Genomic DNA, 14,802 nt, shown 5'->3' on the forward strand with positions numbered 1-14,802 from the left:
CTCAACCATGAGCTCTTTCCATGAACAGAGTGACTCAAAGGCCCCGGTCATCACCCGCCACCACGCCTCCCCCATCCCTGGCTTTACCCTTTGCCCTCTAAATAAGGAAGCCAGCGCTGCCAGGCCAAGGACTTCTGCCCAATTTGGGTCCTGGGTGGCCTCTCGCCTCCCTCTTCCCTTGGGCCCCCAGCCAACTCCCCCTCCCTCAGAGATGCGCCCTGCTCACTTCATTCCTGCCTCATAGTTGGAATGACAGCGGCTCCCAGAATCTGTGGGGTGTGGGGAGGGTGCCGGGGGTCTGGGGAGGCAGCCAGGCCCTGGAGCAGGTTAATGTTACAGCCCTGGATAAGTGAGCTGGGCCACTTGACGTCAGGGTGATGATGGGTGGCGGGGAGGGCCAGGCAGCTGAACTATAAAGACAGGTCCAATCTGATATAATCAACTCGGGTCGGAGCGAGCGGGCCAGCCAGGCAGCGTCCCCAAGCCATGGTCCCTACCGGCCGCGGCTCAGCCTGGGTCCCTCTGCTCCAGACCCAAGTGCCCAAAGCCGGCTTTGGTTTCATGTCAGCAGCCTTCAACTGCCTTCCAAAAATAAGCCCCTGCCGCCATGCCGAGGGGAGAAAAACAAGAAGGGCGGTATTTTTAGGGCCATTAATTCTGACCACGTGCCTGAGAGGCAAGGTGGATGGCCCGGGGACAGACGCTGCTCATCACTATGTCCCGGGGAGCAGGACGTCCGCAGGGCACGCTGCGGGCTCTCGTCTTCCTCGGCGTCCTAGTGGGCATGGTGGTGCCCTCTCCCGCGGGCACTCGAGCCAACGGCACGCTGCTAGCCTCGAGGGGCTGGGGCACCCTGCTGTCCAGGTCTCGGGCTGGGCTGGCCGGAGAGATCGCCGGCGTGAACTGGGAGAGCGGCTACTTGGTGGGAATCAAGCGGCAGCGGAGGCTGTACTGCAACGTGGGCATCGGCTTCCACCTTCAGGTGCCCCCCGACGGCCGGATCAGCGGGACCCACGAGGAGAACCCCTACAGTGAGTGCCAGCCGCAGCCAGTTGGGGAAGCCGGGGGCTGGGACTCCAGCAGGTCTCTGGTGCCTGGCTGTGATGAAGAGTGGAGGGGGCTTCTCCACTTGGGTGCCCACTAGCTTAGCCACCTCCCCCAACTCGCTTTGCTCCTGTAGGATGCATAGGCAGAGGTCTGAGCATCCTCTCCCATCAGCCCAAGGAGCCCCTGCGACATTAATTCATTCAGCATTTCAGGCACAGCCGTGGCCTTGTAGGACCACCGGGAACCCCCACCCAGGGGGAGCCACAAAATGAGGGTGGAGAGAACTGGCAAGGATGCTTGAACCAGATTAGACCTGAGCTGCTTTTTATTTCGCTTCCTTCTTTGAGAGGAAAGGCAAGTCGTTTGCAAAATTTCCAGCTGCAGCTTGTCCTTCCTTCTAGTTCAGCTTGCCCCTACCCCCCATGCCTGCCTTACAAGTTGGTGGGTTGCTGTCTAGATGGGCTCTCCCCAGGAGGGGATGGGGCTGGAGGATCCAGGGCAGCCGTCAGACTCCGTGTGGCTGCAGTGTTTGCAAGATTAGATGGGCTGAGATGTGTTGAAATGCGAGCAGATATTTTAAACAAAGCTAATCAGAATTCACTTTTTTTTGTCCATGTCAAGGATCTCATGTGATTAAGCCCAGACTCGAAGCTACCCTTAAGTAGATGCCCAGGTGGCCACTGGGATTTCTAACTCCAATGTCAGAATTTCCCCCTTGCAAAACTCAATTGTTAGCAGTTCAGTAGAATGGACCAGACTGGCAACTCAGCTCCTAAAGTGAGATCAGGGTGGAGGCTATGAAGGCCTGACTTTCTAGAAGCAGGAGGGTGGGCCTAGATGCCCTTGGAGGGGGTCACTTTTAGGTTGACATCCCACTCTGCTTTGCACAATCCTGGGGTAACACAGCCCCCATCTCTTTGGCAGGCCTGCTGGAGATTTCCACGGTGGAGCGAGGCGTAGTGAGCCTCTTTGGGGTGAAGAGCGCCCTCTTTGTCGCCATGAACAGTAAAGGAAAATTATACGCCACGGTGAGTCCATCAGGCCAGGGGAAGCTTCAGGCTGCACAGGGCCTGCCTGTGCGCTCAGTCGCTCAGTTGCATCTGCCAGGCTCCTCTGTCCATGGGATTCTCCAGGCTGGACTGGGTTGCCATTTCCTCCTCCAGGGGATCTTCCCAATTTGGGGATCAAACCCACGCCTCCTGCATTGACAGGTGGACTCTATACCACTGAGTCACCCAGGAAGCCCCTGCATGAGGCATGAAGAGTGTGCAATTGAAGAAAATAGTGCAAATTCTTGAGCAGAGATGTGTATATTTATCTAGAATGAGGAGGGGGGCTGTGGGAGGAGCCAGTGCAAGTGAGGTGCTCGCAGCTCTGTGCTGGATCATGTTTTTCCTGATCCCACCCATCGAAGCCTTGTAGCAAGAAAGGAACCATAGCTCAGAGGGTCATAGGGTCCAAGGGAAGCCGGAGTTCTGCATAAAGCTGCTCTCCAAGCTTACGGTCAGGCCCTGAGCCGGAGAGGCTCAGAGAAGCAGGTCCGTGTTTCAGCCTAGACACGCTTCTCACAGGAGCCACCCTCCAGCCACCAGCACAGCTCGGGGAGAAGAAATGAAGCTCTTTTCCTCACCTTTATTGGTGTGTGGACATCTCACTTTAAGGTTTTAAGCCCTCTGACCTCTAATCCCAGGTGCCAGAGAACCATGCCCCCATTGTCCCCCCCTGGCTGGCACTAGACCCCACCTCTGCCTTCTCCCATCACCTGTCACCGCTGGTGGGGGCAATACTAGCACTTGGGTTAACCTCCCCAACTTCCACGTTTCCCCACACCTCTGCTCTCTCTGACCCCTTCCTTCCTGAGTCTCCCAGCCCATAATTTTGGCATATTCCAAAACGTGGATGCGAAAAGCATTCCTATGAAGGCAGAGACACTGGGAGTTCTTGAGACCGAAATAAGAAGGCTAAAAAGGAAGGTCTGTGAGCCATGGTCGAGGAATAGCAGAGTGACTATTTCTGGGGAGGGTGTGGAGGGCCGTTCTACCCCTGCATGGGGACAGACGGGAGCAGGAAGTGAACGCAGAGGCTCTGGGACCCAGGGCCAGCATCCAGCGAGGCTGTCCCAACACAGCAGGGCTGTGAAATACCCGAAGGGGGAGCCCAGGTAGTCTTGGCCTGTAATCTGCAGCGCTACACCTCTCTGTCTGGGTTGGTTTGTGTGGAGACAAGGCATGCATCAGAATCAGTGAGCCTCTGAGGACAAGTGGCTGGAGGGCAGGTAAGCTGGAGCTGGAACCGCATCCTAGTCTGTACCACAAGAGGAGGCGCTACTGCTGGGGGCCTATAGGCATCACCTGTCCAGAGGCAGGTTGGCACACAGACCTGGGGTCCCACCTGCAAGATGAGGATGAAGTTCAGATGCATCTCCCGGGGCTGCTGGGAAATAGTGCTTAGAGAGCATCCCCAGGGCTCCTGACAAACAGTAGGTGGTCAATACAGGGGAGTCATTTATGTTGTCTCAACACTGCCACAGGCTCTGCCCTCCTTCCTTCCTAGAGATGAGTCTCATGGGAGAACCCTCTGCATCCACACCACCTTGGGAACTTGTCACAGGCCAGATTTCTGGGGACCCTCCTCAGAGATGCTCAGTCATTAGGGCTGCATCGGGGGGGCCCGCATATGTTTATTTTTATTCTTCAAGTTTCCCAGGTATTTCCGAGGTGCAAGCAGGATTAGGGACCACCAGGCTACATGGGCTTTGCAGAGCAGGGAATCCACTCTGGCCGTGGGTCACACCAGTGCTGAGGGCTGCCGGGAGATGAAACTGATCTGCAACGAGGATCCTCAGATGTCCTTTTCACTGCTCTCTGCGTGTGTGATGGAGAGGGCGGGAGGCCCCCGGAGCCAGAAGGGCTTCGATGGAGCCAGTGCCCCGCCCGGTATAGCGGATGGTCCCCGACAGCCCCTTCCCAGCCACCTGCGAGTTGCCTGGATCCCACTGGTTGCAGAGCCAGGAATGGGGGCCGTTGGCTCTGAGCTTCTCTGCAAAGTGAATCTTTTCAAAGGAAGTACAGATTACATCAACGCTTATCTCTGCCACCGTCATTAACAAGCTATTTAGTATTTCTTTCTCCTTATCCTGAAAGAAATTTAACTGTGAGGTGGGGGAAGGGCACAAACAGAGGATCAGTGTGTCCACGTCCCACTTGAAACCTGGGGTCCCCGTAGGAGAGGCCAGGAAGGCTGGGACCAGCAGGACCGCTGGGAGTGGACAGAGCATTCCGGGACCACAAGAAGGGGGAGATTCTGAAGCCTAGGCTGACCCTTGATGTTCCAGACACCCCTGACCCCGCACTCCTCAGCAGATGACCTCAAAGAGGGTCCACAGGACTCACTGCAGAGCCAGAGTCCCAGAAAAGGGGGACCTTCCCTGGGAGGAGCCCTGCCCACCGCTACACCTCCACCTCCTCCCGTCATATACCTCCCAGGGATATCTGCCCAAGGGCACCTTCTTGGAGGGGAGATCGTCCTCCCCGGAGTCCCAAGCCCACCACCAGATGCTCCTGAACCCCCTCTCCCCAGCCTGCAGTGCCCCCCAGGGGCCGTTATCACAGTCTGAAAAAGCAATTGCCACTGATCCCGGAGCCAGGAAGACTCCTGATGGATAGTGATTTCATTCACACCATTTCCCTTTAAGCCCCTGGAGCTGTCTCCCTTCCCTGCATGCTCAGCTGCTACTATGCTCCCTGAGTGGGGTTTCTTCCGGGGGCTGGGGACCCCTGCTGGGGGCACAGACAGAGGGAGGGGCAGGGGGCAAGGTAGGAAAATGAGTAACAGTGTTAGTCGCTAGGTCATGTCAGACTCCTTTACGACCCCATGGACTGTAGCCCACCAGGCTCCTCTGTCCATGGGATTCTCCAGGCAAGAATACTGGGATGGGTTACCATTCCCTTCTCCAGGGGATCTTCCCAACCTGGGGATTGAACCCACATCTCTTGCATTGCAGGCAGATTCTTTACAGGGCAATCCAAGATAGGAAAATAAGCACCAAGAAAACCCACCTAGAGAGTGGGCTCCCACGGGCTTCCTCCCTTGGAAGGAGGGGTGCAAAGCCTGCAGCAGTGTTTAGACAATATAAACAGCTCCCCCATATTGAGCACCTACTGTTCGCCAGGTGCCCTGGGGATGCTTTCTGGGCAGTACCCCCAGCACAGCTGGGAGGCGTGTCTGATTGCCATCCCCGTTTTGAAGATGGGACCTTGGGTCTCTGAGGCCTCAGGTGAATCAGGTTTGTGTGCAGACCTACCTCCATGGGTGATGCCCTAGGCCTGAAACAGAAATGCACAAGGTATGTAGACTGACGCTCAGGTTTCCGCTCCTAGCCTCCAGCCACTATCTTATTTCCGACAAAGTCTCTAACCATCTCTGAGCCCAGACCTCTGCTCCCTCTGATGGGGACAGAGGCAGGAATCAGTGAGTTCCCATCTCCTTGATCTTTTTAAATTAAAAAAGAAAAAAATAAATCAAAGATCTCCACCTGACATGGTCCTGTTAGAATCCTTTAGCTGAGAAAAGTACATAGTGACGAAAATCTACTAGGAATTCAGCTATGCTTCTCAGTGACTTTGGTTTTACTCAGTACAACTTGTGTCTCCACCCTTTTCATCAATGGCATCATGACAACAGGCGAAGCACAGCATTTGTTTCATCTACAGAGGCCGTCGGTTATTACCTGGGGCGTTAACTTGCAGGGAGGGGAGGATCAGGTCTTTCTCTTGCCCTTGGCTCCTTCTCCCCGCTAGCGGGAGATGGGGCGAAGAGTCGCTGGTGCTAACAGTAGGTGGATGGGTCAGAGATGGGACCCCAGAGCTGGGGGCAGCTGGTGCTGCAGCCAGGGGCCTGGGGAGCCCTGCAGATGGCCTCCCAGATGGCTTTGTCTGCAGCCTGCCTGCTACCCAGGGCGATGCCGGAATGAGGAGTGAGAAGCACGACAGGCCCGGTGGAGGCATCTTCAAACGCTTCTCAGTTGCCGATGCAATTGTGTGTTAGGGACGGGGATTAGAAAGGACAGGCGTCTTCAGAGCCAGGAGGTGCTGTTTCTCCATTTCAGCTAGGGACCAAGAAAGCAGCAGCTGGGCTCCAGGAGGAGAGGGTCTTGGGACAAAGAGTTCTCTGGGTTTTTCTCACCTCCCCCTCCTTATCCATGCAACCCCCTCCCCAACTCCCATGCCCATAGACAACCAGGAGGAAAGGGGGCAAATGGCCCCCAACAGCCCTAGAAGGAAGAACTTTAAAGACATGGAGACACTTCCATCAGTCCGGTGGCCTACTGAACAAAGACCAGAGTCTGGGATGGCTGTCTGGTCCACCTCAGACTCTGAGGGGCATTTCTGCCAGAGGTAACTCATGCCAAGACCCCTGTATGTCCCCTGTATGTCCCACCCGCCCCTGCGAAATGCCCCTCTCCACTGTCAGAGCTAAACGCTTTAGAGCTTAGGTCCTCAGAAGTCTGATTAGACCTACGTGGAATTTAAGGCATTGTCACGCTGGGGCTTGGGACCTGGCAGGCCCCAGCAATGTGATCCGGGGGAATTATTTTCATTTGTTCAAGTAATAATATACGGTAGCTGCTTTTCTTAACACGGCGTTTGCTTGGCTTTTCTCACCAGAGCTGAGGAGCCAACATTCCTGAGCCATGAGACTCGGCTCAGGGACACAAACGGTGGGACGAAGCGAGGGGCTGGTCCCCGTGCCAGCCTGAGCATCCGTGGGGCCGTGGAGCACTGGGCGGGAGGGAAGGATTCAGGGCCACAGTCTCAGCCTCCTGCCCCCGGCCGCATGGCCACCTAGATGGGTGGCCCACTCCTGGGTGGGCCAGGAGTCTACCCAGGCAACCCCAACATTGCAGAGCATCTAGATGCTCTAGATGGAGCAGAGAGGGGCTCAGACAGGAAGGGGCCAGGGAGAGGCAGAGAAGCTTTCAAAGCAACTTCATCCATGTCTCTTCTCACTTTGGATTTACACAGAATTCTGGGGAAGACTTCAGAGAGTAAAGAATCTGCCTGCAATGTGGGAAACCTGGGTTCGATCCCTGGGTCAGGAAGCTGCCCTGGAGAAGGGAATGGCAACCCACTCCAGTATTCTTGCCTGGAGAATCCCATGGACAGAGGAGCCTGGAGGGCTACAGTCCATGGGATCGCAAAGAGTCGGACATGACTGAGCAACTAACACAACCTGGGGAAGGCTAGGGACATAAGGTGGGCTGGAGGAAAGAAACAGAGGTCGGAAACTTTCTGAAAAGTTGGGGGTGGAAGTAGACTAATCAATATCTGATGAGCAGAGACCAAAGCACAATGTATAACACCACCATCGTGCACATTTTAACATATACGTTTTAGAAGATCTAGAAAAAGCTAGATTCTTCTATTGGATCAGGGCAAATGCTCTGAATTTCTGGCCCCAATCTGGCTCAGTTCCTCTCTCTTTCTGTCCTGTCCCCCGAGACCTCTGCCCCAAGATCTGATTTCCTCTCTAGAGTTTGCAAAGAAAGTGAAGTCGCTCAGTCGTGTCCGACTCTTTGCGACCTCATGGACTGTAGCCCGGCAGGCTCCTCCATCCATGGAGTTTTCTAGGCAAGGGTACTGGAGCGGGTTGCCATTTCCTTCTCCAGGGGAGCTTCCCGACACAGGGATCAAACCCAGGTCTCCCTCATTCCGGGTAAAGGCTTTACCGTCTGAGCCACAGGGGAATCAGAATTTGCAAACCTCGCATGAAACCTCTCCCTTGACCACAGTTTAGATCAGAAATGAATTCTCCTGGAAACTGGTGGACAGGGTGCTCTCCAGGGTCATAAAAAGTTAGAATCAATTGGTGGGTGGACAGGGGGCTGGACAAGACTAGAGGGAAAGGACAGACCAGTCTCTGATACAAAGCTTCTCTCAGTCCATTTTTTGGGCCATCAATTCCCTCCCTATTTTCACTAATACACTAATATGACAAGGTAATATCAACACATGAACATGGTTTAAGGGGAGGAAGTTGCAGAAGAATACATCATGGAAATGAAGTCTCACTCTCACTGTTTTTTGGTTTTGGGGGGGGGGGGGTTTGGCCATGCCATGCAGCATATGAGATCTTAGTTCCTTGACCAGGGATCGAACCCATGCCCCCTGCATTGGGAGCTCAGAGTCCTAACCACTGGACCACCAGGGCAGTTCCTCCCTTTCACTGTTGTCTCAAAGACCCAGACTCTCCCCAGGACATCACTGTCACTAGGTCTCGTGTGCCTACCATCCTAGGAAGAACCAGCATCCCTATGTATGTGCTTATGTTGGCATCATATTTTAAAATCACACAAACAGGAGCAAATGACCCACACTGTTTGAATCTTGCTTCTTCACTGAACAGTATGCCTTAGGGGCCATCTCAAAGCAGTGCACAGAGGGGTTCTGGTTTTTTATGACTGAGAGCGTTCTCTGTGTGGCTGTCCCATCCCTGAGCTCAGCACCGCCTGTCTGATAGAACCTGAGGTTGTTTTCAGTCTCTCACTGTTATAAATGATGCTGCAGTGCGTGACTTTTAGACATAAGTGGGAGTGAGCCTGTAAGATAAATTCCTAGAAGTGGAAATGCTCATCAAAACTGTAGTTATTATTTTATTCTAATAAATGCTGTGAATCTTCTCTTGACAGAAGTTATAACAATACACACACCAACACTTCCAATGAGAACTCCTAGTCCCCATGCGCTCACCAATGAAAGTCTCTGATCCAACACAGTTCTGTGTGCAACCCGACAGTTAAAAACATGATCACACACTTGTGGTTTCTGTTTCCTTTGGGGCTTCCCTGGTGGCTCAGATGGTAAAGAATCTGCCTGCAATGCAGGAGACCCGGGTTCCCAGATTGGGAAGGTCCCCTGGAGAAGGGAATGGCTACCCATTCCAGTATTCTGGCCTGGAGACTTCCATGGACAGAGAAGCCTGGTGGACTACAGTCCACAGGGTCACAAAGAGTCGGACAAGACTGAGCCACTAACACTTTCACTTTTTTTCTGTTAGGCATATTTTCTTATGTTTAAATGCTACTTGTATTTCCTTTTCTGTGAACTGTCCTCTATAAATATCCATTTTTCAGTCAGTTCATGGTTCTGAATATAGTAACCAAATTCAATCTGTCGCAAACTATATTATAAAGTATAATGCATTGTAAATAGTTTTTTATTCAGTTTGTTATTTACATTCTTATTTTCTTTAAGGTGATTTCTTTTTCCAGGTAGAAGTCTAATTTATTCCTCTTGGGTTTTATAATGGCCTCTAGTTTTTTTGTGTCCTGCTTAGAAAGAGCTTTCTGACCTTGTTTTTTTTTTTTTTTTTAAGATTCTCTTCTCTTTTTTTCTTTTGTTTTTGGTCCTGCCTGCATGGCTTGTGGTACCTCAGTTTCCAGACTGGGGATTGAACCTGGGCCTTGGCAGTGAAAGCGCCACTAGGCCACCAGGGAACTCTCCTTAAGTTTCTCTTTTTAGCATTTAAATATTTGTTCCTTTGGAATTCATTTTAGAGTTAGGAATAAAATCATACATCAGCTTTTATTATGATTCCACTATTACTATTATATCAGATAGTATCCAGTTCTTCCAACACCATGTTTTCTCCAATGATTGGAATTGCCACTTTTATTTTATATTCGTTTTATGTTCGTGTTTGGATTTACTTCTGGATCGTATTCTGTTTGTTGAGCTGCACCAGACTGTTAATTCATGCAGCATTATTTCTGCTCAACTTTGACCATTGATCCCAAATTCACTTTTCCCTGTAGCTTTGCCCATGGACAGCCTTAGGTCCTGTGGTTACCCCGAACCCCCATATCCCGAGAGGCCCCAGGAGTGCAGGGCCAGAGCCGGGTCAGCTCTGTGCCCGCCTCCCCCAGGCTCACCCTCTACCACCACTCAGGCAATAAATGCAGGGCTTAGAAGCTAAGTTGTCCTACAACCCACCGCAGCTCTTTTAAACTTTATTCATTTTTGGCCGCTCTGGGTCTTGGTTGCTGTAGGGACATGTCTCGATGTGGAGAGCGGGATCTGCTCTTCGTTGTGGTTCTAGGGCTTCTCGTTGCAGTGGCTTCTCTTGTTTGGGAGCACGGGCTCGAGGGTGTGCAGGCTTCAGTTGCTGCCACTCCCAGACTCTAGAACACAGGCTTATAGTTGTGGCGCCCAGGTTCAGTTGCTCCAAGGTACATGGAATCTCTCCAGACCAGGGATGTCTGGAAAACCTATGTCCCCTACATTAGCACGTAGATTCTTAACCACTGGACCACCAGGGAAGCCCCCAAAGCAAGTTTTACAGGAATGATGATCCCAGGCAAGACAAAGCCTTTAGTGCTTTTACTTTCAACTAATCTATGAATCAGTTAGAGGAGAATCATTATGGCAATACCAATTATTTTTCACTCTGCTGTGTGCCTAGTATACCAAGGTCTCTCCTTGCATTATTTCAGTGAATGCTCTCTCCAATTCTATGACACAATTATCCTCACAGCTCCCATTTTACACATGAGGAAGCTAAGGTTTAGGAGGTAAAATAATTGCCAAGCTCACATAGGTAAAGGAGAGGTGAATCTTCATATACGCTTCACCTACTTGGATTAGTTTCTTTTTTCCTACTTTGGGACATTCCTTTCTTCATTCTGTAAATATTTTTGCATACCCATAGCAAGAAAGATAGAAACTTGTGAAAAACAGAACTCCCTGGTTCGATATTCAGAAGCCAGTTGACATGGCTGGTGCAAACTTGCAGGGTCATCTCAAGGAAATGAACATCACGGGAAGGTGCCTTGTCAACAGTAACCCAGGGATGTGAGAGGGAAAGAGGGGAGGCCTTCATTCAGTGAGGGGGTGGCAAAGGGATGGGTGAGTGGTACCCAATGTATTACCTAGATGATGCCCATTGCCCCTCACTGGCTCTCGCTGCGTCCAAGAGCCATCCCTTATGGGCATCCGTGAGCCCCTCTTAGAGCATCATTCATCCAGTGTCACCTGCTCAAAAGGACACAGTCCTTGTCTCAGGGACCTGGGAGTCCCCTGGGATGGTGCATTGTTTTCAGTGCTCTCAAACTGGTCCACTTGGAACCCCGAGGAGCCAGCTCATCACCCTTCTTCATCAGAGAAAGAGGCTCTCGTTCACCCCACGCCGGCAGGGTGAGGCCAGGCGCTCGTAGTACGATTCCTCTTGAGAAGGTCAGACGACACCCCTGGCACAGCCGCTCAGCCATTGAGTGGGTTTTTTATAGCCGATGGCCTCAGTCGGCAGGAAGGAGTCAGGTATTATGCTCAGCCCTACCTCTGTTTCATTCTGCATTTCTCTAAAGACCAGATTCCAGGCTTTCTGACCCCTCAAGGGAGTGACCTCCACCTGAAGCCCAGAAATCTCCCCAGCCGGGTGCAGTGACTTGGGTGGGTCTGAATGGAGGGCCCTCTCTTCTAGAAATAAAGGAGGACTTGGGTGATTTATTGGGGCTGAACTTGTTGACGTGTGGCAGGAAGCCTGGCCCTCAGCTTCTGAACAGGTGGTCCTCACACGACTCGCTCCAGAGGGGGCCTTTCAACACCAGCCCCAGACTCCATGGCACCACAGGTCACAGAGGGAGCCAGGTTCTGTTCCCCATAAAGTCTCTGCTCATCACCATCTCATTCCTGCCTTTCTCTGGAGAACAGTGGATTCCGAGGGGGCACCAGGGCTTCCCAGGTGACTCAGTGGTAAAGAACCCACCTGCCAATGTGGGAGACATGAGACACGGGTTTGATCCCCGGGCCGGGAAGATCCCCTGGAGGAGGAAATGGAAACCCACTCCTGTATTCTTGCCTGCAGAATCCCATGGACAGAGGAACCTGGTGGGCTACAGTCCATGGGTTCGCCGAGTCAGACATGACTGAACACACACACACAGGTGACACCAGGCACCTCTGGGCTCAAACTCAAAGCCAAGGATGGGCCTTTTAAGGGGCAGCACACTCGGGCCTTAACCTGGGAAAGATGGGATGAGGGATCCAACTGGAGAAAGAATTACTATAATAACCAGACACAGGTGTGCTAGGAAGGCCTTAGAAAGTCGGCTGTCTCAACCTCCGCTCACCTGCCCCCCCGATGGTCCCCCAGCACGTGGCGTGCAGAGAAGGGAAACAGGTCTGGAGGGGAGACGGCTGCCCCAAGGTCACAGAAGTGAAGCCACTGATCAAACCCCAGTTCTCAGTCCTGCTCCACTAGGTCCTCTCCCAGGGGACTCGAGAAGACAGCTTCTATCCCTTCCTGGTGCTGTCTCTGAACGTAATAAATTATCATCCAGGTGTTTAACAGACTAAGTGCCCGCGACTGGCAGTCCGGAGCACCCTTGCTCTCCACGTGACACAGGCCGTCCACCCACATCCCTGGGCCTGAGTTTCTCATCAGGGGGGGCAAGGTGAAGAGGGGCCCACGAGAGCTCCAAAGGCCCCCTTGTTTTCAGCTTCCAGGCTTCCGCTCACCCAGGATGGCTCAGAGTTCCCAGCGGTCATCCGATTCGGGGAGGCGAGCGGCCCGATGTCTTCTGGGCTTCATTCATCACTGATGCTCTTCCGTTTGTCCGTTTCCCCCACAGCCCAGCTTCCAAGAAGAGTGTAAGTTCAGAGAGACCCTCCTGCCCAACAACTACAATGCCTACGAGTCGGACCTGTACCGAGGCGCCTATATCGCACTGAGCAAATACGGACGGGTGAAGCGGGGCAGCAAGGTGTCCCCCACCATGACTGTCACGCACTTCCTCCCTAGGATATGAGGACCCTGGAGGAAGGCTCACAGGTGGAAAGCAATGTCTTTTCTGTTGGAATTTTGCACAAGTGGACAGTTCCCCCTCCCCTTATGTCTCCTGAGTCGAGCTCCTTCTCTGCTTGGGAGAGGGGGAGATCTGAGCTGGTACCCAGAGCCACCGGACCCCATGGCATGTGACTCACCCAAGGGAGGGGTTGCAGACGGGCTCCTAGAATGGCAACGGATTGATCCCATGCTCTGACCTCGACTGAGGGGAGAAAGTCCAGACACACTCATGGAAGAGGACCCTGGGTGCTGGAAAAGGAGGGGAAGGAAGTGTGTGTACTGATGTATATCCATACATCTCAGTCTGTATGTACAGACATCTCAGTCTATATCATCGGAGCCGATGCATCTGGGCATCTCCGAACAGGCTTTTTCCTCCAGGCATCACCGGAATCTGCCTGCAAGAATGTCACCTGTCAGCCAGCAGGATCGATGCATGCTCCCATTCTAACTTTTTCCAATCACTTCCCTCTCAGAGGCTGCTGACCACGTGGGTTGCCCCGGGGCGGGGGCAGGGGCAGGGAGCAGCTGTCCTCTAAAGTGCAGAGAGGCAGGGTGACAGGGCGTGAGATTTAGCTGCAGACCAGAAAGAGTGAGCGGGTACTCGAGGCATCCCGGGTGTGAGGGCTCTGGGAACCCTGGGACACATTGTCAATGAAGCTGGGGGCGACAATGTCCCCTTTTTTTTGGAGGAGGGGGTCGGAGCAGCGTGTGAGGCAACTGGGAGAAAACTGGCTAGAAGCAGCGGAATGGATGGGGCGTCCTAGAGAGAGCCTTCTGCCCAGAGGACTCAAGTGCTGCGCGTGGCTCCAAGAACAAGCTGGGGCCAGGCTGCCTGCCCGTAACTTTTCCTCACATTGAACCGGGTCTTATTTTAACCTCAGATGACAAGGATCCTAATAATGGCAACCTCTTTGGCGAGCATCAAGGGGTACAAAATAGGTCATGAAGGAAGTAGAGAGGTTTCGGACTTCAGATGCTAATTCCTCTCCAGTAACATCCAGGAAACTCACCCAAGTTCTCATCTGATACTCTCACTTCCTTCTCGGCCGGCCTCCCCCACACACACACTGGTGCCTGGATGCAGCGGAATTGGGCACCGTGACGTCCAGAGTTTGCCCCCCTGACCCCCTATAGTAGGAGGAGAGTGATAATCCAGGGAAATGGAGCAGCCCAGCTGAAGCGGCTCCTTGCTGCCACAATGCCTTCTTGCCTCCTGGCCTTTGAGAGTATTTAAAGCAGAGGTGCCCCATGCGACTATAAATGTTGTCTGCCTGGAGCCTTCGGATGCCTGAGCTGTTGGGACGTTCCTAAATCTGAAACCAGAGAGACCCGTGTCGGAGCGCACATATTTTCGGCGGACGTGGACAGGCGGTTTACAAAATGAGCTGACACCCTCTGTGACTCTCAGAGGCCCCGGCCAGCAAGACCAGTCCTTTCTCTGCTGCAAATATCCTCACCTTTGACACACCTCTCTATTTGCAGATGCGTCCAGCTATAGATAGAGCCAGGATGAGCTGAAGGCAGGGGCTCGCGATCCAAGGGAGAGACACCCTGCTGGTCACCTCCTCTGCCCGGCACATATCAGGGCAGACAGGTGCTGGAGGAGGGACAAGAGGCTGCACCAAAGTGGGCGAAGATGCAACAGACAGTGAGATGCAAGTGGGCGAAGATGCAACAGACAGCTCAGGATGAGAGACGGTGCAGCCAAGTCTTGAGTGGAAACTGGACGGAGCTGGGGTCTTGGTCAAGCAGAAAGGGAAAACATCGGTCCATCTTGACTGTTTGGAATATTTCAAGTGTAGGTCTGCTTGGAGGCAGGGGACAAAACAGATTGTTCTTCAGGAGGTCTTGTCCTGAGCAACTGGTCTGTTTAACAGGGTACGTTGAAAACCAGTGCACTCAGAACCTGAA

General features: G+C 52.9%; 1 protein-coding gene across 1 annotated transcript; it reads left to right on the plus strand.

Moving 5' to 3' along the window:
- The first annotated feature begins 685 nt into the window (after positions 1 to 685).
- FGF6 (fibroblast growth factor 6) lies at positions 686 to 12,857 on the plus strand. The gene is made up of 3 exons (XM_065923418.1): positions 686 to 1,031; positions 1,972 to 2,075; positions 12,674 to 12,857. The coding sequence occupies exons 1-3, from the start codon at positions 686 to 688 to the stop codon at positions 12,848 to 12,850; spliced, it is 627 nt and encodes a 208-aa protein (XP_065779490.1). The 3' UTR covers positions 12,851 to 12,857.
- Positions 12,858 to 14,802: the final 1,945 nt, after the last annotated feature.

This window comes from Muntiacus reevesi, chromosome 1 (genome assembly GCF_963930625.1).
Source record: "Muntiacus reevesi chromosome 1, mMunRee1.1, whole genome shotgun sequence".
Classification (NCBI taxonomy): Eukaryota; Metazoa; Chordata; class Mammalia; order Artiodactyla; family Cervidae; genus Muntiacus; species Muntiacus reevesi.